The sequence below is a fragment of the Poecilia latipinna genome, unplaced genomic scaffold, assembly GCF_001443285.1.
Source record: "Poecilia latipinna isolate Pla-1442-1.1 unplaced genomic scaffold, P_latipinna-1.0 Scaffold3207, whole genome shotgun sequence".
NCBI lineage: Eukaryota > Metazoa > Chordata > Actinopteri > Cyprinodontiformes > Poeciliidae > Poecilia > Poecilia latipinna.
Window position 1 is genome coordinate 1 of NW_015115823.1, and position 20,155 is coordinate 20,155.

At 43.7% G+C, this 20,155-nt stretch overlaps 1 protein-coding gene across 2 annotated transcripts; it reads left to right on the forward strand.

Moving 5' to 3' along the window:
- Nucleotides 1-2,455: 2,455 nt before the first annotated feature.
- Nucleotides 2,456-20,104, forward strand: tp53bp1 (tumor protein p53 binding protein, 1). Of its 2 annotated transcripts, XM_015023117.1 has the most exons (29): nucleotides 2,456-2,502; nucleotides 2,724-2,942; nucleotides 3,860-3,938; nucleotides 4,024-4,108; nucleotides 4,636-4,703; nucleotides 4,792-4,875; nucleotides 5,032-5,086; nucleotides 5,390-5,559; nucleotides 5,640-5,766; nucleotides 6,487-6,584; nucleotides 6,654-6,826; nucleotides 7,366-8,155; nucleotides 9,112-9,228; nucleotides 9,321-9,467; nucleotides 9,543-9,612; nucleotides 9,868-9,948; nucleotides 10,071-10,344; nucleotides 10,868-10,936; nucleotides 11,013-11,165; nucleotides 11,700-11,920; nucleotides 13,247-13,402; nucleotides 14,761-15,158; nucleotides 15,391-15,582; nucleotides 16,752-16,931; nucleotides 18,181-18,369; nucleotides 18,456-18,550; nucleotides 18,894-19,090; nucleotides 19,349-19,485; nucleotides 19,812-20,104. In XM_015023117.1, the coding sequence occupies exons 2-29, from the start codon at nucleotides 2,763-2,765 to the stop codon at nucleotides 19,997-19,999; spliced, it is 4,773 nt and encodes a 1,590-aa protein (XP_014878603.1). In that variant the 5' UTR covers nucleotides 2,456-2,502; nucleotides 2,724-2,762; the 3' UTR covers nucleotides 20,000-20,104. The 2 variants fall into 2 exon arrangements, with proteins under 2 accessions (XP_014878603.1, XP_014878604.1); XM_015023118.1 differs by lacking the exon at nucleotides 13,247-13,402.
- Nucleotides 20,105-20,155: the final 51 nt, after the last annotated feature.

The window sequence follows — 20,155 nt, forward strand, 5'->3', positions numbered from 1 at the left end:
AAATATCTTCAAAACTACTTAAAAAAAACTGACTTAATTACATGTTCCATATTTATAAAGTGCAGAACAACACAGCATACCATATAAATGGCAACATTTCTGAAAAACAAACAGACAAAAGTAATGGGTTTGATTTGGAACAAGAGTCTGACAGTCACTACAGACAGTTTCCACACTGCAAAAATAAAAAAATATTAAGTATTTTTAGTTTAGTTTTCAGTCCTAATATCTTAGTACACTTGAAATAAACAAAGCTAACTTACAAATAACTTTTCAGCAAAATATAGGAGCTTGATTTTTGGTCAATAATTTCTTAACATGGATGGAAAAGACCTAATTCCACTAGAAGATTATTTCACTTATAACATGGAGAAAATGTCTTATAATAAGCAAAATAATCTGTAAGTAGAACTGGAACTTTTTCATCATTATAAAGAAATTATTGACCAATAGCAAGCTCCTATATCTTGCTGAAAAGTTGCATGTAAGTCAGTTTTGCTTTATTTGAAGTGTGCTGAGATATTTGTAGTAGGACCAAAGACCAAAATATTTGGTAAGATTTTGTGTTTTTGCAGTGTACTGTCATAATATTATGTCTTTGAACACAGAGGTGACAACTCGACTCGACCTTCTCAGGAAGTTTGACGACGTTCTGTCATGAGCGATGCGTTCATATTTTTCTGAAAACCTTACTGGTCTCTATGAAAGCAGGTTATTAATAAATGAACTTTAATGTCTGAGTCTGTAAATGATCCTGAGAACAGTTGGGTCCATTTGGATCTGAGTACCACGCCTTCCCAGCAGCCTCAGTCAGTCAGACCAGAACCACTTTTTATTGTCTCGCCACCAGAAACCTCTGTGATCTACATGAGCTTCTGCTGCTGTGCTACAGGAATATTTAGTCTCCATGGAAACAGAGGCTGTAAAAAAATCATGATGATGATGATGATGATGATGACAAAGTGCTGCTCAAACCTGCAAATTACAAAATGCATCTAATCTAAGATCTAAATCAGCACAACAGTGTGATTGGATCTGCTGAGGCTCAAACATGAACGCGCAATTTTAGCATTTAGCTTGTTTGATAAGGAGAAAAGAAACGTTTCTACAAATCCGCCATTAAGATTTATAACTGATGGTGATAAGGGGGGAGGATCGGAGGCAATAACAGCTGGATATAATGAGAACAGGAATAAAAAACCTCTGCAGCTCCATGCTGAGGGTGATTTCAGGGAGGAAGTTAACCTATATCTGATTTTAAATGAGTCCTTCCAAACCCCTCAGGGATCCGATGGAGGTCTCAGAGATCCCAGTGTGCAGCGAGCGCCCCAGATTTCTATTTTTCTTTACATGATTCATCTCAGCAGGTGCAGAACTCTGCAGTATAACATGTAAAACCTTGAAACACCCTCTCATTTAAAACACTTTGAGCCTCCAAGTTATTCTTTATACTTTGCTGCATCCTTATCATTGCTTTGTTAGACTTTTTGATGTATTTTATGACTTTTCTTTGCATATCTGCTAAATTAAAACTCAAGTATTAGTTAAAAACCTTTATTAAAATGACTGAAACCACAAATGGAGTAAAAAGGAAGAAGTAAAGTATTAAAAACGACAAAAAAATCCCTTCAGAGATGACGCTTAAAGGTTTTTGCTAGTGTGTAAATGCTACTTTTCTACATTTTAATTGCTTTTTAATGTTGATAATTATTATTATCAACATTAAAAATTATTGATAATGATAATTATTATTGAAATTTGTCTGGAAACAATTGCATAAAAACAGAAAAAAAATGCTTAAATCTTTAACTTTCAAAAAATTTCTGTGTACAAATTCACATGACTGTGGAAATAGGCCCAAATTTCTACATATTATCTTTTTTTTTTTTTAAATGAAACATTTGAGGTCAAAATATTAACTTTTAACAGCTTGAATAGTAATTTGTTCTTAACTGTAGCTCCTAGAAATCATGAAACAAAACACAGGTTTAAATTTTCTGAGTGGTATAGAAACATTTTACTGCTTGTTTGTCATCTATATTAAACATCTGCTTCATTTAAAAATGTTCATTTCTTGGAAAAGTAAGAACTGGGGAGTCCAACGCTGGATGCAGATCCTAAGGCAAAGTGGCAAACACGAATCACTTTATAACATGAATTATTTTAAAAGTGAAACAGTAGAAAGGCTTGTTTTATATTTGAGTTGAGGATGCCATCACTCGGAAAGTCAAAAAGTAAAATGCGATTGTAAAAAATGCAATCATTCCCATACTTTCTCAGACTGACGCCTCAATAACGCGTTTAAATCTAAAAACGCCTGGCAACCATAAAACTAATCGACGTTTTGTGACGTCAGTGTCGTTAAACCAATGAAATCGCTTTTGTTAAATTTTTACCGCGACTAAGCGAGCTGAAGTGGGTGTTTCTGTTTTGGAAGAAGATCTATAATGATTTTTTAAAGGAATATATGAATCAATATTTTAATACTTTTGAGCTCTTTAGGTAAGTATAAAGGTGGTGCAGTTTGCAGTGATTTCCCTTCCCTGTTAATGTGATTTTCACTGGGATTGTAACCAGACAAACCTTGAAATGTTGATGGGCGGAGCATTAGCCATTAGCTTGTAGCTGAGGCTAACATGCTAACACCGGTGGGCTCAGGCAGCAGTAGTCGGCTGGGGTCTCACATGCCGCTCGCTTTGTTGTCTCTCTTCTGGCTTGGTTAGCTCACAACAGTCTCCGTCTCCTGCCCTCGGCCTGACCTCATGGATCCCGGTGGAAGCGAACTGGACTCCAGCCTGCCTCAGCCGGAGAACCCGTGCCTGATAGTGGAAGATTCCCAGCCGGACAGCGTCGGTCTGGAGGACGACCCGGAGAGCAGCTACCGGGCGCTGCTGGCCCGCCGCCTGTCCAGCCTGCAACCGGCCGCCCGCAGCCCGGTTCTGGTGAGATGGATCTTTAAAAGCTGCTGGTTTATTTCAATCAGATTGAAAAATAAATACATTAGGATAAATAAAAAAAAAATAATATTACCACACAATTTAAAAAGAAGTAGTATCATAGCTATATCTCAGTATGGAACATGTTTAGGTATTTTCCCGCAACTTTTTAATAGTAATTACTTTATTTTCTGTTTATTTCCTGTTACAAATCCTTATTTGCTAGTTAGTATCCTAGCGGCATCCCAACAACTACAAGCATTTACTCCATATTCATCATATTTAATCAGAGGCAGAGAAACCCAATATTTTACTCGAGTAAGAGTAAAATTACTTCAAAATATATTTACTCAAGTAAAAGTAAAAAGTATCAGTCCAAGAAATGACTCAAGAGTCAAAAAAGTATTTGGTGAAAAGTCTTCTCAAGTTCTGAGTAACTGATCAAATTATCAATCATTTAATATTTAAAAATTACATCATTATTAGATGGACCAAAATATAAAGTTAATTGGAAAAGGACCAAGAATACAATAATTCATATAAGTAACAAAAAATAAAATCAGGCAAAAGAAAAAAATTCCAAATCAGTTTCTATCAATTAAAAACAAATGTATGAAACTTTAACAAAAACTGCAGGTGTGTTTCTGTTTCTGGTGAATTTTGGTTAAAACATGTTTGTTTTTCATTCAGTGGGTAGAAAATCCAGAAATTTTATTCAAGTAAGAGTAGAAATACTTTATAGTAAAATTACTCAAGTAAAAGTAAAAAGTAGCTGTTCCCACTTTTTGCCTTTAAAAGGTAGTAATACATAAATTTAGAGGAATAAATAAAGTGCTTATTTAGAGCAGTTTTTGACATTTTGATGCTTTATTTATTTTTTATTGTTTTTTTTTTTTACTAAAGTTGTTATTTTCCTTTTCCAGGAACTAATATCATCACCACCAGGAAGTAGATGCTCCCAAATCGACAGCCAATCAGAGAGTAACAACCAGGCAGAACCAGGTAAGTAAAATAATCCATATTTTACTATGTTTGCATTTTAATCTCACCTGTAAAGTTTTAAAAATCTTTTGTTTTTTTGGTTCAGAGGTCGTAGCTGCAGCCGACCCCAGCTCGCCACTGCAGGAGGAGAGTCAAGTTATCAACGTCTGTCCACATCCCACCAAGAAAAAGTGAGTACACCCTGCTTCCTGTCCTGGTTCAGGTCACATTTAGTGAAATATTAAATGGGAACTTTAATAAAAGTGAAATAAATAAGGGTGGAGGAAAGTACTGAATGTTTATGAACTGGTGCTGCTGGTTTCCAGTTACATGATGGACCAGTTCAGATGTTAGGATGTTTTTTTTTTTTTTTCTCTGTAAGAGTCAACTTTTTTCCGCTGCAGTGGCGCCACCTGCTGGTGACAGCAAAGTTTATTCACCTGAGTGGGAAAAAGAGAACAGATTTTATTTATATTATCAATAAATCATGCAGAGTTTCTCTGGAGGAAACGATTCAACTTCAAAGAAAAAGATAGAAAATGGAGGAAATATTTACAGTTTTTATTTTCATTAAAATGTTTCATTCCTTTCTTCTGTTTCTTCTCTTCCTTCCTTCCCTCTTTTCTTTCTTTTTTCTGTTTTTCTTCCTCTCTTTTATCCCTCCTTCCTTCTACCCATCCAGTGAAATAACAACGTTTTTTTCCATTGAACTCTCCAGGTTTGTACCTGAGGATTCTGAAATGGATCCTGGAGCCGATTCCACGACTAACTGTGTTCAGTCTGACGGTCGGTGTTCCTCCTGCTAAACGCTGAAGTTTAAACTAAATATTTTCTGTCCTTCTGCGTCATATCAGCTCCTTCTGTATGTTTCCAGGTGGATCGTCTCAGTTTGGGTTTCTGGAGCTCTCACAGAGTCAGGACCTTGAAGCTGGCGGAGACCCGGGCCATCGCTCTGAAAGTAAAAACCAAAACAGCTCTTATTTTAAAGCAGGAAATTATCACATTTACATGTATTTCCTGTTTCTGCTGCTAGATGAAAATGTTTTATTGCATGCTAACAGTGTTGACACTCATCAGGCCAACATCTGTGTGTTTTTGTTCTTTTTAATTTCAGAGCAGCAAAGTGTTGCCCTCAAAACTTTGGCGCATCAAGATAACAAAGCAGTGAGGTAAATAATTTTTAAAAATAAACTTAAATTAGCCAGATTAAAAGCTGTTAAGCTTTGAGATAATAAGATTTTAGCATTTATTTTTAGATTCTTCAAATGCTAACCGGTGGTTAGCACTTCTGCTAATCCACTAATAGTGGAGCTAATGTTTTGGTTTAACATGTTAGCATTATGCAAATTATGGTGCAAAATGTAGCTGTATTACATTAATAAAATGTTTAAGAAGGCGTAAACTAAAAGCGGAGCCCAGAGGGACACCACATCTAAGTTTAGTGCTGTCTGATAAACGTTGCTCTCCTGCAGGTCGGAGGTTAGCTCCAGCAGCTCCTCCGAGTCCGTGGGCCAGTCGGGTCGCCAGCTGACCGTCCAGGTTCTGCTGCACTCCCAGAACCTGCAGGAGTCCGAGGAGCCGGACCAGCAGGACTGCGATGTTCTGTCCTCACAGGAAGATCTGTTCGACGCCGACAAGTCGGGTATGTTCGTTTGGCGAGCTGCTTTTCTGCAGGGAGCGAGAAGAACTGGTAAATAACTGCGTCACGTTGAAACCTCTCAGGCGCCGCTGTGGACAGCACGGTGTCGGAACCGGAGCAGCCGGCTCGGCCCACCTCCACGCCGGCCCACAGCCTGCAGCTGCTGCATCTGTCCGGACAGGGAACGCTGGTCCAGGAGAGTCTGTCCCAGTGAGTCACCAGCAGTAATCTGATTACTTTTTTCAAGTAAAGAGCAAAGTAAGGGATTACAAATCCTGAAAAAATTACTATATCAGGGCTGAAATAATTCATCCAATTAATCGTGATTAATTGAAATAGTTGCAATTTTTTAAAACGATCACAATTAATTGTAACAATCATGATTAATCAAATTAATTGGAATTAATCCAATAAATCGGGATTAATTGAATCAATTGGAATAAATTCAATTAACCGCAATTAATCAATCTTTAAAATAATCATCAACAGTTTTAGTAATCGATTAATTGCTATCCAGAGCACACAGACTCAAAAACACCCAGAGCAGTAATGAAGCTAAACTCTGTAAAAAATAAATACGTTACATTTTACATAAAAACAAACTTTTTTTGTAAATGTGTTGAACTCCTCAAGTGTTTTAGTTTTACCTGGTTCTAATTCTGGAAAATCTCCTAATATTCCAATTATTAATCTGATTATGGAAAAAAAATGATCAAAAGAGAAAGTTTGGGTCTTTGTTATATTTCTATTAGGGCTGAAATTATTCATGTTTGTTCTCAAATTGGTGGCTGTATGATGATTTTAAGACTTTTTATGACTCTTTTTTTGTGTTTTTATGATGTGAAGCACTTTGAACTGCCTTGTTGCTGAAACATGCTACACAAATTAACTTGATTGATTGATTGTTGTTGTTTGGTTCTGTTTGCCCAGGAGCTCCGTTGACTACGTCGCCCCAACGCCGGACAACTTCCCCCACACTCCTTTAATCATTCCAAGCTCGCCGACCGAAGCGGAAAACGAACGCGACGGTGAGTGAGTGAATTTAAACCGGCCGGTGAGCGAATTAGAAACGGCTCTAATGAGCTGAATGTGTGCAGAGGAACCCATGGACACCTCGCTTCCGCCGGAGGAGCGAGCGGCGGCGCAGGACGAGCCGATGGAAACGGACGCCGCCTCGAGGCCACACTCACCTACCTCTGCTCCGGTCTCCCAGAATGCCTCTGGTCCAGAGCGAGCGCTGCCTGTGCCGTCACAGCCAGGGCTCTCTCATGTACGTATTAACAGAGTTGGGCAATAATTAGTTACATTGATTGGAGTAACTTTTTCAAAAAATTGTCCTTTTAGAAGTATTTTTACTGCGCTTTACTTTTTACTCTTACTTGAGTAAAATTTCTGGATTTTCTACCCACTGAATGAAGAACAAACAAGTTTTAACCAAAAACTCACCGAACAGAGACACACAGCAGTTAGCAAACACCTGCTGAGCTGCTTGTCAGTGGTAAAAATGTTGTTGAAGGATTAATAGAGGAGCCATGTTGGGATGACCTCTGAAGGCGGAGCTCCAGAAAGAGCAGGAGTTTTTAAAGAGACAGAGGCCCAATTTCTAGGCGTTGAATTAGGAAGTCAGATTTAATCTGAGTCATATTTGATATATGTAGCATTTTTTAACAACTGAAGTTAGCATAGTTACTTGAATGTGCTATAAAAAGGAAAAAACTCAATACTGGCCCGTTAAGAACGAAAGCAGCAACACTCACTGCTCATTTTAATGACTCGGTTTCACCATCCAGACCTTTCTCTTTGTTTCAGGATGTTTTTGTTCCCACACAGAGCCAAGAAGCCAGGAAGTCTCCTCCGTTGCCTTCTGAGACTCAGTCTTCGCTCCGGGAGTCGGCTCCGTTTTCCCCTGCGCTGCAGCTTTCTGTGAACGCGGATAGCGGCGACCCGGTTCCGGTGGAGGAGGACAGTCAGGACAGTCAGGACACGCAGATAGACGAGCTGGAAGAGCCGCCAGGTGTCGATACCAGCGACGCCGTGGCTCCGGAGGAGTCACAGCAACCCGACCGGACTGAGCCGGACCTGCCGCATGAGTCCGACAGGCAGCAACAGGAAGCAGAGACAAATGTGAACGAAAGCAGCAACGCTAACCACTCTGACTTGGCGGCGAACAGCTGCGTGCAGGAGACGCCGTGCAGCACCACGGCAGCATCACACGCCTCCAGTTCAGGAGAAACGGCAGAACAGAACCATTCGACGGACAAAAACAAGATGGACGACTGTGAGGAAGAGGAGGAGGATGTCATGAAGGAGGAGAACACCGGTGGCGCCTCAGCGATGGCGCTGGTCCTCTCCGAGAGTCAGCTGATGTCTCCGGAGCCAATGGAGGAGGAGATCCAGGACAGCGTCGTCGTGGCAACCGACGGAGAGAAAGACAGAAACTTGCAGCCGGAGTCCAGCGTTTCCGAGGGCGACGGAGCCAAAGGGGTCGCCACGGCTAACGGCCACCGGCAGCAGACCCAGGAAGAGAGAGCGGAGGACGCCCTGGGCGGGCGAGAAATGGAGGGCGTCAAAGACAAGAGCCTGAGTGACAGCTCTGGAGGTTAGCGCTGCATTTATTCACGTAAAAAAAGTCTTCAAAAGTTTTTTAGGGCTGGATGATGTGGCTGAAAAATAATTTAGGAGTTTTATTTTAGTTGCTATCGATAATCAGGGTCGGACAATAAATCAATAACAATGTATATCGCGATTGACACGTGATCAATATCAATAAATAATACATCTGATAGAATATTCAATATTTTGGATATTCACTGAACTGTGATCCAGAACCGCACAGCATTCTGGGAGACGTAGGCAGAGGAAAGACATTGGCTGCTCGAATTCTCACAGCTAGCTTAGCAAAGTTGGTGGAATCGACTAACTCACTCTTTGGTTACCTAGCAACTCGCTTGTTCTTTGGTTACCTAGCAACAACCTGGTGATGAACTGGCGCAGCAGCAGTTCCAAGTCTCCCCACTTTGCCTCATAACTGCTTAAAAGTGAAAAATAATGATGTGAAAAAAAAACTGGATAAAACACGAAGGGTCCTGCCACTGGTGTGGCAATATTTCAGATATTTAAAACAAAAAACTAATCGGTAATTATTGATATAAAAGGATGTGAAATGCTTATATCGTGATGGTTTTTCAGCCATGTAAACTTTTTTATTTCCAATTTCAAATGATTTTTTTCTTCTTTTTTTTTTTAAACAAACTTTTGGCCCCAGTTTGGCTCCATATTACAGGACTAATATGAACTTTGACCTGAAGGTTTTAGCTGTTGTTGTGCTCCTTTTTTTTATAAATAAAAATCCTTTACAGATTTTTATTTATAAAAATGTTTAAAAATAAACAAAAATCTCAGTGCCATGTACTGAAATACATTGAAAAAGTTGCGTGAATACTTTTTCAAATCACTACCAATTCCATTTCCCTTATATTTGGTCTTTGATGGTTTTTTGTATGTTGGTTTTTTGCTTCCTGCTCCTCTCAGCTGGTGTCTCCCTTTCTGCCGCAGACATTTCTTTCCACTTCACTCTTCCTAAAGAGGGCGAGCTGATTGGTCCAGCCGTGGGGTCGACGCCGCCGCCGGTCAGCCAGCTGAAGCAGACGCTCAGACACAGCACGCCCATCGGTGGGGTTTCCAAACCGGGAAAACGTGTCAGACAGGATCTGCAAGGTTTGTTTCTACGTTTTCTTTTTAAATTTCATTTTATTTTTGCGCAGAGATTACTCCGTTTTCGGAGAAGCCGTGTGGTGCGGGCGACGACGCGGCGGAGGCGGCGGCTGACGGGGAAGACGGGAAGCTGAGCCTGAGGATGAAGCTGGTGACGCCGGTGGAGGAGGGCGGCTCCGAACGCTTCAGCCTGCAGAGTAAGAGCCCGCCTCTCCGGCCGCACGCCGCCAGACTTCCTGTCGCCGTCTGACTCACATGACTCTTCTGTTTAGAGCCGGCGCTGTCGGAGGAGGAGGAAGAGTCGGTCGCCGCGGTTACGACAGTTTCCACGGCTGTAACCAGGTAACGGGGCTCTCTGACCCTGACTTCTCTCTGAAGTGAAACCCTTCATGCTAGCGGCACACGGAGCAGAGCTGAGGTCTGAGACGGAGAATTGATATCAGAGCCCCTGCAGAGAAACTGAGTGTTTTAGGTCTAGAGAAGGACAGAAAAAATCACTTCCTTCCTGCCATCCTTCCGTGTTTCTGAGGAAACCATGTTTGGCTGCTGGTTTGACCCCAAACAGAACTGATTTGGGTTTATTGTGTGTATTTGCAGCCCGTCAGTGTTCACTCGGGTTCGGCAGGCTCACCGACAGCAGGGGGCGGAGGAGGACCCTGGAAACAACGCCGTCATCAGGTAAGAAAGGTTTTTGGATAAATTCGGCTGAAACGTCGACAGAACAGAGGACTGAGCACACATCCCTGAGGAACGCCGTTCAGTCGTGAAGCTTCGCTCACAGCTTCGTTTGTCTGTTTCAGGGGGAAACTGTTTGCCTCGCCACAGAGGAGCTCCCAGGTTTCCCCGCTGGGATGCAACAGCCTCCCAAACAGCCAATCAGAGCCATCGCAGCCAGACGTGTCGTCAGCGCCGCAGAACAACCTTAAAGATGCCGGCGTTCCTGCGGAGCCGGCCGGGAAGAGGCGAGAGCCGGCAGAAGCTCCGGACCTCCGTCCTCCGACCGGCGTGGAGGGGGGGCAGAAGGAGGCCCAGAAGACGCCTGACGGCCCCAATGCTGCGACTCCGTCCAGCAAGGTGAGCTGGACCGGATGGAGAACAGAGAGGACCTGGATCAAAACACATACAGCACGGTGGTGGAGGGCTGGTGATGGGGGATTTGATAAGGTGTAGGACTGACGTTTGCCCTTCTTTGATTTTTCCTTTCTTTGTATAACTTCCTTTCATTCCTTCCCTTAATTTATTCTATACTTCCTTTTTATGTCTCCTTCCTTCACCTCTCAAATTCCTTACTTCCTTTTTATACATTCTTTCTTTCCTACTTTCCTCTTTTTTACCTTCCTTTCTTTCTTCCTTCCTTCTTTCCTTTTTTTTATACCTTTGCTCCTTTTTTATTCCTCCCAGTCCAGAAGAACGTCTCTGCTAAAGAAGCTGCGGTGCTGCATATTTATAGAAAGTTGTGTGGAAGGAAAAATGCAGCAGCAACAGAGTTAGCTGCATCATTGAGCGGATTGTTGTGTTTATTTATTGTGGGATCTGTTGTGTGCTGGAGGTTCGGTTTATCGGAGTCGGACTCATCAGAACCTCTGGTGTCTTTCAGGCCCGGCAGCGGATCGCCTCCCAGCAGCCCGGTGTGGACGGGTTGGGCCCTCGCTCTCCTGGCGGCCGGGTACGGATTCGCCATCGCCCTGATAGTTGACAGGAAGTGCGTCGCTCTCTTTAACTCTTTGCGTTCGTCTCTGAAGGGCGAGCCGGAGACGCCGTCGTTCAGGAGAACTGCGGCGCCGGCCCACCGCCGGCACGTCCGCACCATCCAGGAGGTCCGGACCACCGTGACGCGGATCATCACAGACGTTTACTACGAGGACGGCAGGGAGGTGGACCGCAGGGTCACAGAGGTACCGGGGGTCAGAGGTCACTGGGGGCTGGCACCGGTTCTGATTGGATCTGGTGCCAAATGTTTAAGTTTACTGGAAGAGTTCAGAGGTCGTGGTGCCGGATGCTTCCTTCTTTCCTTCCTTTTCTTCCTTCTTTTCTTTGTTTTCTTCCACATGTTTACATTTGTTATGGTAGGACAGAAACGGCTCCTTACTGGTTTCCGTTTGGTGGATTGTGTTATTTTTATAAATATTCCTTACCGGTCATGAAAAACCAGAATTCAAAGAAAATGTGAATATTACATAAAATAATCATTTTAATTGATTAAATGTCTTTTAACGCCCATATTAGGACGTAAACAGTCCTGGTGAAAACGGCTGACTGATGTCCAGAAAAAGGTCTCTTTTTCTGGACATCTCTGCTGAAGAGATGTACTCCAGCTTCTTCTCTGCTGAAGAAGCTGGAGTGCATTTAAGCATATTCATAGAAAGTTGAGTGGAAGGAAAAAATCCACCAGATTCCCTCTGTATTTGACCCATCCTGTTTGTTGTCAGGAGAGCGAGGAGCCTGTGGTGGACTGTCAGGTTCTGGACAGCGACATTTCTCCGTGCCGCACCGGCAGCAGCTCCGTGACCTCCGGTGACCTTGGCGACATCAGCTCCCTGTCCTCCAAGGCCTCCAGCCTGCATCACAGCTCCGGCGGGACGAGCGGCAGCACCGGCCCCAGCAGACCCGACTTCGTCATGCCGCCCAGCAGGGGGTTCCGATCCGTCAGGTACCGCCCCGACCCGGTTCTCCTCCTCTGTTCTGCCCTCTTCCTGCATGCAGAGCCGCCGCTCCTTCACTTCTTCTGACTTTCTAACCTGATTTGTCGGTGGTTCATTGACCTTCGCCTGGTCCGGGCTGCCACAGGCGTCAGTCTGGGTCCGTTTAAAGGGGCAGTATCGCGTCTCCCAGGTTTTTTATAGCACAATCAAGTAACCATATTACTTTCAGGTAATGTAAACGTGTTGCAGCGTGACGGTACGCAAAAACCTGCTAGCCAACGATGGCTAGCATTGTTTTTAGCTGACCTGCTGTTAAAATAACATGCTAAATCTTAAATGTACGCCTGATATATAAAAGAAAAAGGGATGCAGTGCTTTGCTACAAACGGTCAACGCTATCACAACTAGATAAGATTTTTTTTAAAATAGTGAGGGAGAAGAAAGGTCAGTTATGCTAGCTTGACTTTGATTATCTTAACATGTGGATGTGATGTGGAATTCGGTGTTTTCTGGTTCAGTTAAAACATAAAAAAGCTGACCTAAACATCAATTCCCACAGCTCATTTGCAAAGCAGGAGTTTAAACTAGCTAATCAACCACTGCTGTGTTAGATTAGCTAATAGCAGCGGTAGCTGATCTAACACAGTGATCACATAAGAACAAGAAAAAGAAAGAATACAGTAATTTTTAGTTGTTTTTCTGTATAATTTTTCCCTCTGCTGTGGCGCACTGCACTGCATTAATCATATCTTCACCTCCAGGTTTCATTTTAACAGAACCGTTTTACTGTGGCAGGGCTGCTGCGGATGGCATGTAGAAGAATCGTCTTTTTGCCCTTCAGGGTTATGCGCATGTGCAAATTGTCTGGACAAAAACAATAACATTAAACATGAATATCAAAATGCTATACATGTCAAATATGACTTGAAAGAAACTTGAAATTGGGCCTCTGTCTCTTTAAGAAGCTCCTGGAACTCCACCTTCAGGAAGTCATCCCAACATGGCTCCTCTATTAACCCTTAACGAAGTTTTTACCAGAGAAGTAGCTCTTACAATGAGCTAATTGCTGCTGGCTAGTCTAAAGGAGCTGAGTGGGGGAGGAGCTGCGCCTGGAAGGCGGGGCTAGGTCCACCCAGCTGTTTTACACACTGAATGGTTGCCATGGAGATGAAAGGATTTCTCAAACATGCATGAAAGAATCAAAGCAACATTAAAACATGATGTAAAGCTTTAAAAAAGCTTCTTTAACACGATACTGCCCCTTTAAGACGTCCACTCGGGTCGATGCCTGTGCAGCCGGTCCGACTCCGTTCGTCCCCTCTGTGTGTCTGCAGCCCCAGGAGGGGAGGTGGGCATCCACAGAGGGGTCACAGGGGTCAAAGGGCGGGGTCGGTGGTCACTGTGGGCAGAGGCGGCAGCAGCTTCGTCCCGCTGACCCCCAGAGGAAGGGCCCGAAGGGGCCGGCCTCCATCCCGCTCCTCCCCGTCCAGGTGAGTCTGGCCTGAGGCTCCGCCCACAGCAGGAGGGCAGGCTGCGCCGCCGCTCCTCGAGTTAACCCTTCACTTCCTTCTGTTCTTCACTAACACTCTGTAATTAACACGCCTCACACAGAGAATCACCAAACTGTGTTTGCTTTGTTTTATTGGAAAATCAACAAAACAACCCAAAAGTTTATATCAGTGACGAAAATCACTTTTTTTAAACCAGTGGTGTCCAAATGTTCAAAAATGTTGTTTTTTTTCACATTGTAGGGAAGAGATGTAACTGGATGTTTGCATTTTATCTGTATTAATAAAAAGGCATTTAGTTTTCTCATATTTAAGGCTGTATTGAAAATATTTAATCTGTTGTTAAAACAGATTTAAGTTGCTTTATTTCAAAATGTTTGCTCTATTTAGCCATTTTTCTAAATTAAAAGCTGATTTTGGTGCAACAAAGTTAACTTTCCAGCCTTTGGATAAACATAAAAACTTTGTGTACTTTTAGTGGCATGTTGCATTTTCCATTGGAAGAAAATTGTCTAATAATTTTAACCTGGTTACAAATAAAAAGTCTTGACTGAACTATTACATTTTAGGAAATAACATGTTTAATTTCATATTTAAAAAACAAATTATTGGTTTATTTGCACCTTTTAATATTGTAGGCTTAAATGAAAAATCTGCAGATTGTACAAATTTTTTTAACATGATTAATCATCAGAATAACTAAATAAGCAAAAATAGAAAAAAAAACTATCAGTACAAATCAACCGACTAATGACGCTCAGACAGCAGATTTTATGATCAATAAAGATTTTTAAAATGTTTTATGGTTATTAATGGCTGTAATTAAATACGACTGCAGACTTCTTTATGGACAATTTACATAAAAGTAACTACTAGTACTAACTAGAAACAACCAATCACAGCCAGGAGGCGGGGCTTAATGCTGTCAATCATCTCTCCCCTTTGTTCTCTGCTGCGCTGCAGGTAGCATAGGCTGTCATGAATGCTAGGCTAGTTAGCGATCATGGCAGATAAATGGTTTTTATGCAACGATAAATTGCTTCTCTGCCATTAGCACACTTAGCAGCGCGTACATGAGGTAGATTGACAGCGCTAAGGCCCTCCTCCTGGCTGTGATTGGTTGTTTTGGTCGGGCGCGATGCGATTCTTCAGATGGCAGCAGAAGCTCCGGGAGGAGGTAGAAGAAGTTAAACGTAACGACATGGTGACAGTTTTAACAAATGTGTAAAAAACATATTTTCTTTAAAAGTTACACAATGAAGGCTTAGAGAGATTCCAAAAAGGCCGGTGGTGAAACTTCAGAGGAACGATGTTTGACTATGTTTCTGTGTCTCTTAAAGGGGCGGCGGCGCCGGCCCGCTGCAGAGGCTCGGCGCTCTCGCCCAGACTCACTCCTTCTCTGAGGACGAGCCGTTCGCCTGCATGCTGCCGCCGCGGCTCCCCGCCAGCCCGTCGGACGCCGACCCGCCCGGCCGCTCAGACTCCCTGCGCTCGTCGCCGGAGGCGGCGCCGTCGGCCGGCAGCAGCTTCGTCGGCCTGCGCGTCGTCGCCAAGTGGTCGTCCAACGGCTACTTCTACTCTGGCCGCATCGTGAAGGACGCCGGCGACAGCCGGTTCCGGCTCCGCTTCGACGATGGCTACGAGTGCGAGGTGGCGGGGAAGGACATCCTGCTGTGCGACCCCATCCCGCTGGAGACGGAGGTCACGGCGCTGCTGGAGGACGAGTACTTCAGCATCGGTGAGGAAGACGAGGATGATGCCGCCTCGCCGTTAATCCATCAGAGATTTGTTTTTATATCAAAATGTCTTTCAGTTCCGAGTCTTAAATATCCACTAGAGTTTATTGATCTTCCATTATATTACATGAAAACAGTCTCAAACAACAATATTGTCTTTTATGGCAATAACTTCTGGGACAATTTAACAGCCAGAAACATTTGTTTTTGTGATGGTGCTCCTGTCCTCTGCAGGGGTCATTAAGGGCCACAAAACAGAAGGACAGGATCTGTTCTACAGCGTGGAGAAGGACGGCCAGAGGCAGTGGCACAACCGGACCGCGGTCATCCTGTCCCTGGATCAGGGCAACAAGCTGCGGGAGCAGCACAGCCTGGGGCCCTACGAGCCCACCACCCCGCTGACCAAAGCCTCCGACATCAGCCTGGGTACGAAACGCTGGGAGCCCGAGCCAATACGCCACACAGCGTTGCTTTAAACATGCCACACCCACAGGGGGCAGTGTAGCGCTAAGCTGAAACCTGTATCAGCCAATCAGATTACTTCTAAACAACCATGACTTCCTGTTTGGGGCCAGAAGGTTCATTTGTGTGGACAGGTTTATATATAAATACTTTAAAATAATATATTAGCATATAAAGTTCATAAAACACAAGATGATGTTGATTGTATAAGTAATGTAGATGGAAAGAAAAATTAGTAAATTTACCCCAAAAATCTGACATTTTCCAGAAAAGAATAAGAAAATTTCTGTATTTGAAAAGTCAACATTTTTCTAGAACAGGGGTGCCCAAAGTCGGTCCTGGAGGGCCGACTTTGGGCACCCTGCATGCATCCTGCATGTTTTAGGTCTCTCCCTGGTTTAACGCACCTGGATCAAATGATGGCTCATCAGAAGGTCTTAGAGGAACAATGACAAGCTGAAAAGTTGTTACTGCAGCCAGGGAGGGAACTAAAACGTGCAGGATTTCGGCCCTCGAGGACCGGCTTTGGGCCCCCCTGTTATAGAAAGAAGTCAACAAGTTTGAGATTAATCTCAGAGGTTTTCTGGAAAAATCATGGAAATTTCAATTTGAAATTTTTTTAAATTTGCTAGAAAAAACTAACATTTTTAAATTAATCTAAAATAGGAAAAAAAAAGTGAGGAAAAAAAATGTGAAATTTCAGTTTGAAAAGTTGAGTTTCAGAAGTTGAAAATGTTCAACTTCTAAAACTTGCATGTTTTTTGTAGAAAAGACATTTCTGAGTTTGAAAGTAACATTTTTAAAAAAAAGAAAAAAAGGACATTTCTGTTTGAAAATGTGCTTAAAAAAAAAAAAAAAAACTCAGAAATGTTTAGATTGAGCTCAGAAATTTTCAAGAAAAAATCTTTGAAATTTCAATGTTTGAGAAGTTGAATATTTTCAAACCCAGAAACTTCTGTGATTTCTTGAAAATATCAGTGATATTAAACTAAGTTTTCATGTGGTTGAAAGGCCCAAATGCATAAATATTAATTTTCTCTTTGTGAAGGTTTGAGTCGGTAGCAGCGTCTGCACTGAAGAGTGTTGTCAAACTGAAGTTCTGTGGTTAAAGTTCAGTCCTTTATGTTCCTCAGATAACCTGGTGGAGGGGAAGAGGCGGCGCAGAGGAACCCCAGGGGGCGCCAACACGCCCAGCCGCAGCTCCTCTGGCGGCGCCCGGACCCCCGGCCCGTCCGGCAAGAGGAAGCTGGTTCCGTCCGAGGAGAACAAGACGCCGTCTAAGAGGGGGCGCAGAGGGGGAGGAGCCAGAGCTGGTACGGGGCTCCGCCCACCTGGACCTGGATCTGAACTGACTGGGGGAGGGGCTTAAACAGGGCGGGGCTTCGTGGATCCACTGGATGAAATTTTGATTTTAACGAGAGGAAAATAATTGTTGGACGCAAGAAGATTAGGGCCACTGAAGGACGAAAAGAATTCTGATTTCAATCTTAGAATTAAATTTTTTTTATCTGAATTTTTCTTTTTTTCCTGTCAGAATTTTGTCTTTTTTTCAGAATTCTGACTTTAATCTCAGAATTCTGGATTTGACTTTTTTTCACCAAATGCTGATATTTTTCTTTCTTAAAATTATTTTTTTCACAGAATTCTGATTTTTTTTTTTTTTTTTCAGAATTCTTACTTTTTTTTTTTTCATTCTGGGTTTAATCATCCGAGTTTAATTCTTCTTTTTTTCCTTCGCTGGCCCTAGTCCTCTTCTGTTTTTGGGATTTTAACTTAAATTATGATATTATAACGTTTTCATAAAAATCTTTTACAGAAGGACTTTTAGGGTTTTATTTCTCTGAGGGTTGCTTGAGCTTCCTCCATCAGGATGTTTTAAAGGCTTTGATTCCTGATTGTTTGTGAAACCTGTTCTGTGTGACCCGTTACCATGACGATCCGGCCCGCTCTCGGCCCGGCGCCTCCATCCTCCTGAGTGACGGCTGCTGCTGAGGCTGAGCGGGTAACCAGCTGCCGATTGGTGTGTGTGCACAGGTGGAGGGGCAATTCACCCGGTGTCTGTGACCTTTGACCCTGTCGGGATCCGTTTGGTGGTGAAAAGAAGATCAGATTAAAAACGTTTATTTTAGTGAACTGTTTGTTTACTGAACTGTTCGTTTCACCAGGATGAAACTGTTCGTTTACTGAACTGTTCTTTTCAGTTTTCCCGTCACCTGGAATTATGGGATGTTTGAAGGAAACTTCAGGATTTTTGCCTCAACATCTAAAAAATTTGAAAATATAAAATAGAATCTGTTTGGCCTTCAATTCATCAATCTATTTAAAAAAAATAATCCATCCATCCAGATTCTCTCCACTTCACGAACGTCATCCATCCATCCAAAAATGTTCTTCTTCTACACATTAAAAATGATCTAGAAAGCTTCTATAGACCTTTGAGTTCATCAGTTTCAGATCCAGACATGGAGAACGTGAAGGAATCCTGGGATTGGCTCATTCTGTTTTAAAATGGCCGCCCTTCCTGTTCCTCTGTAACGCTCTCTGCTCTCTGGCGTTCTTCAGGCCAGCGGCTCAGCCTGTGCAACACGTCCGGCAGCGGTTCGGACCTGCCGGGTCGGCCCAGCGACGTCGTGGAGACCCACGGCCCGCTGCCCCAGAACTCGTCTCTGTTCATGGGCTTCGCCTTCATGCTGACGGCGTCGTCAGAGGTCGACCGGATGACCAACAAGGTCACCAGCGACGACGACGAGGGTGAGCTGCGTCGGTGCTCCTGATCCAGAAGCTTTTCGTTTCCTGGATGATTTCTTCTTTTTGATGACGTTTTGTTCTCGGTCCAGATTACGTCCAGACGGGTCCGTACAACAAACCGTACACAGAGTCCCAGCTGCAGGCCGGCGGCGGCTTCATCCTGCCCGACTTCAACGAGGAGCAGGTAGGAACTCAAACATCAACAAGTTTTCCTCCTTATGCTACAGAAACAACAAAAACGATGTTTTTATTCAGTTAGTGCAGATATTATTCAAAGGTTTGGGGTTACCCTGAAGCAATTATAATTTATAAAAATATTCAAGTACGAGGAACAAAATACAAACATTGTGACGCGCCTTTGTTTCTGAACTTTATACCTTTAAAGCTGCGGTATGTAACTTTTATAAAATATAAGTGTTGAGACTCACCAGGTCGTGACAGTTTGAGACAAATAAATCTTGAAAAGTTTGATCTAATTCACCTCCACCACATAGTTCTGTCTCGTTTCGACCCGTTTGTTTTTTCAGTGCAAGGCAGCCTATCAGAGCCTGCTCATCGCCGACCAGCACTGCCGTACCAGGAAGTACCTGCTGTGTTTGGCCAGCGGCGTTCCCTGCGTCTCCCACATCTGGGTGCGTGACTGCTGCAAGGAGAACAAGCTGCTGAACTACAGGAACTACCTGCTGCCGGCCGGCGTCGGCCCCGACGACGCCATCGTGGAGTGGTGAGGCGCCGCCATGCCAGCTTAACCGGGCCGCAGGTTCTGTTCCAGACAGAAGAGGATTAATGCACTGGGGAAAATATCTGACTTTACTCTCAAAATTCTGACTTAACTCAAAATTTGACTTTTTCTCAGAATTCTGACTTTTTCTCAGAAAAAGTCAGAATTTTCAGAATTAAAGTCAGAATCTGTTTCTCTCAGTGGCCCTAATCCTCTTCTTCCATCATTTCAGGTGATTTGAATTGTTTTTTTTTCACTCAGGCATCCGCGCTGCAGCCCATTCAAAGCCCTCCGGGTCCTCCTGGTGTCCAAGAAGCCGGACGAGTTATGGGCCCAGCTGGTGACGATGGGCGGAGCTTCATCCGTACGGCAGCACCAGAGCGACGGCGATGCATCAGGTACTGGAACCAGACCAACATCCCAAAACATGGCTGACCGTTGGGTTAATCATGACAGACCGTTGGGGTGGAACATGGCCGACCGTTGGGTGGAACATGGCCGACCGTTGGGTTAATCATGGCCGACCGTTGGGGTGGAACACGGCCGACCGTTGGGGTGGAACACGGCCGACCGTTGGGTGGAACACGGCCGACCGTTGGGTTAATCATGGCCGACCGTTGGGTGGAACATGGCCGACCGTTGGGTTAATCATGGCCGACCGTTGGGGTGGAACACGGCGGACCGTTGGGGTGGAACACGGCTGATTTCTGTTTCTTCCTTCCAGAGATTCCTGCTGGGAAGTACGACGTGGTGGTGGCGGACCACACCTGTCCGCCCGCTGTGGAGCGGAGTGTGACATCACAGGAAGTGCCGATCGTGTCTCCGGAGTGGCTCATCCAGAGCGTAATCTGCGGGGAGCGTCTGGGTTTTAACAGCCGGCCTCAGTGCTCTTCCTCCTCCTCCTCCTCATAATCTGATCCATAAGGCCTTCGACCAAGCTCAGTGTTCTGTTGCATGCCTCTGCTGTACATAAACGTGTTTTTATGGGACAATAAATTGTGACATGTTTCATTTTAACTTGCCTGGGTTTATTTTTACACAATATATTTACATTTAATACATAAGACA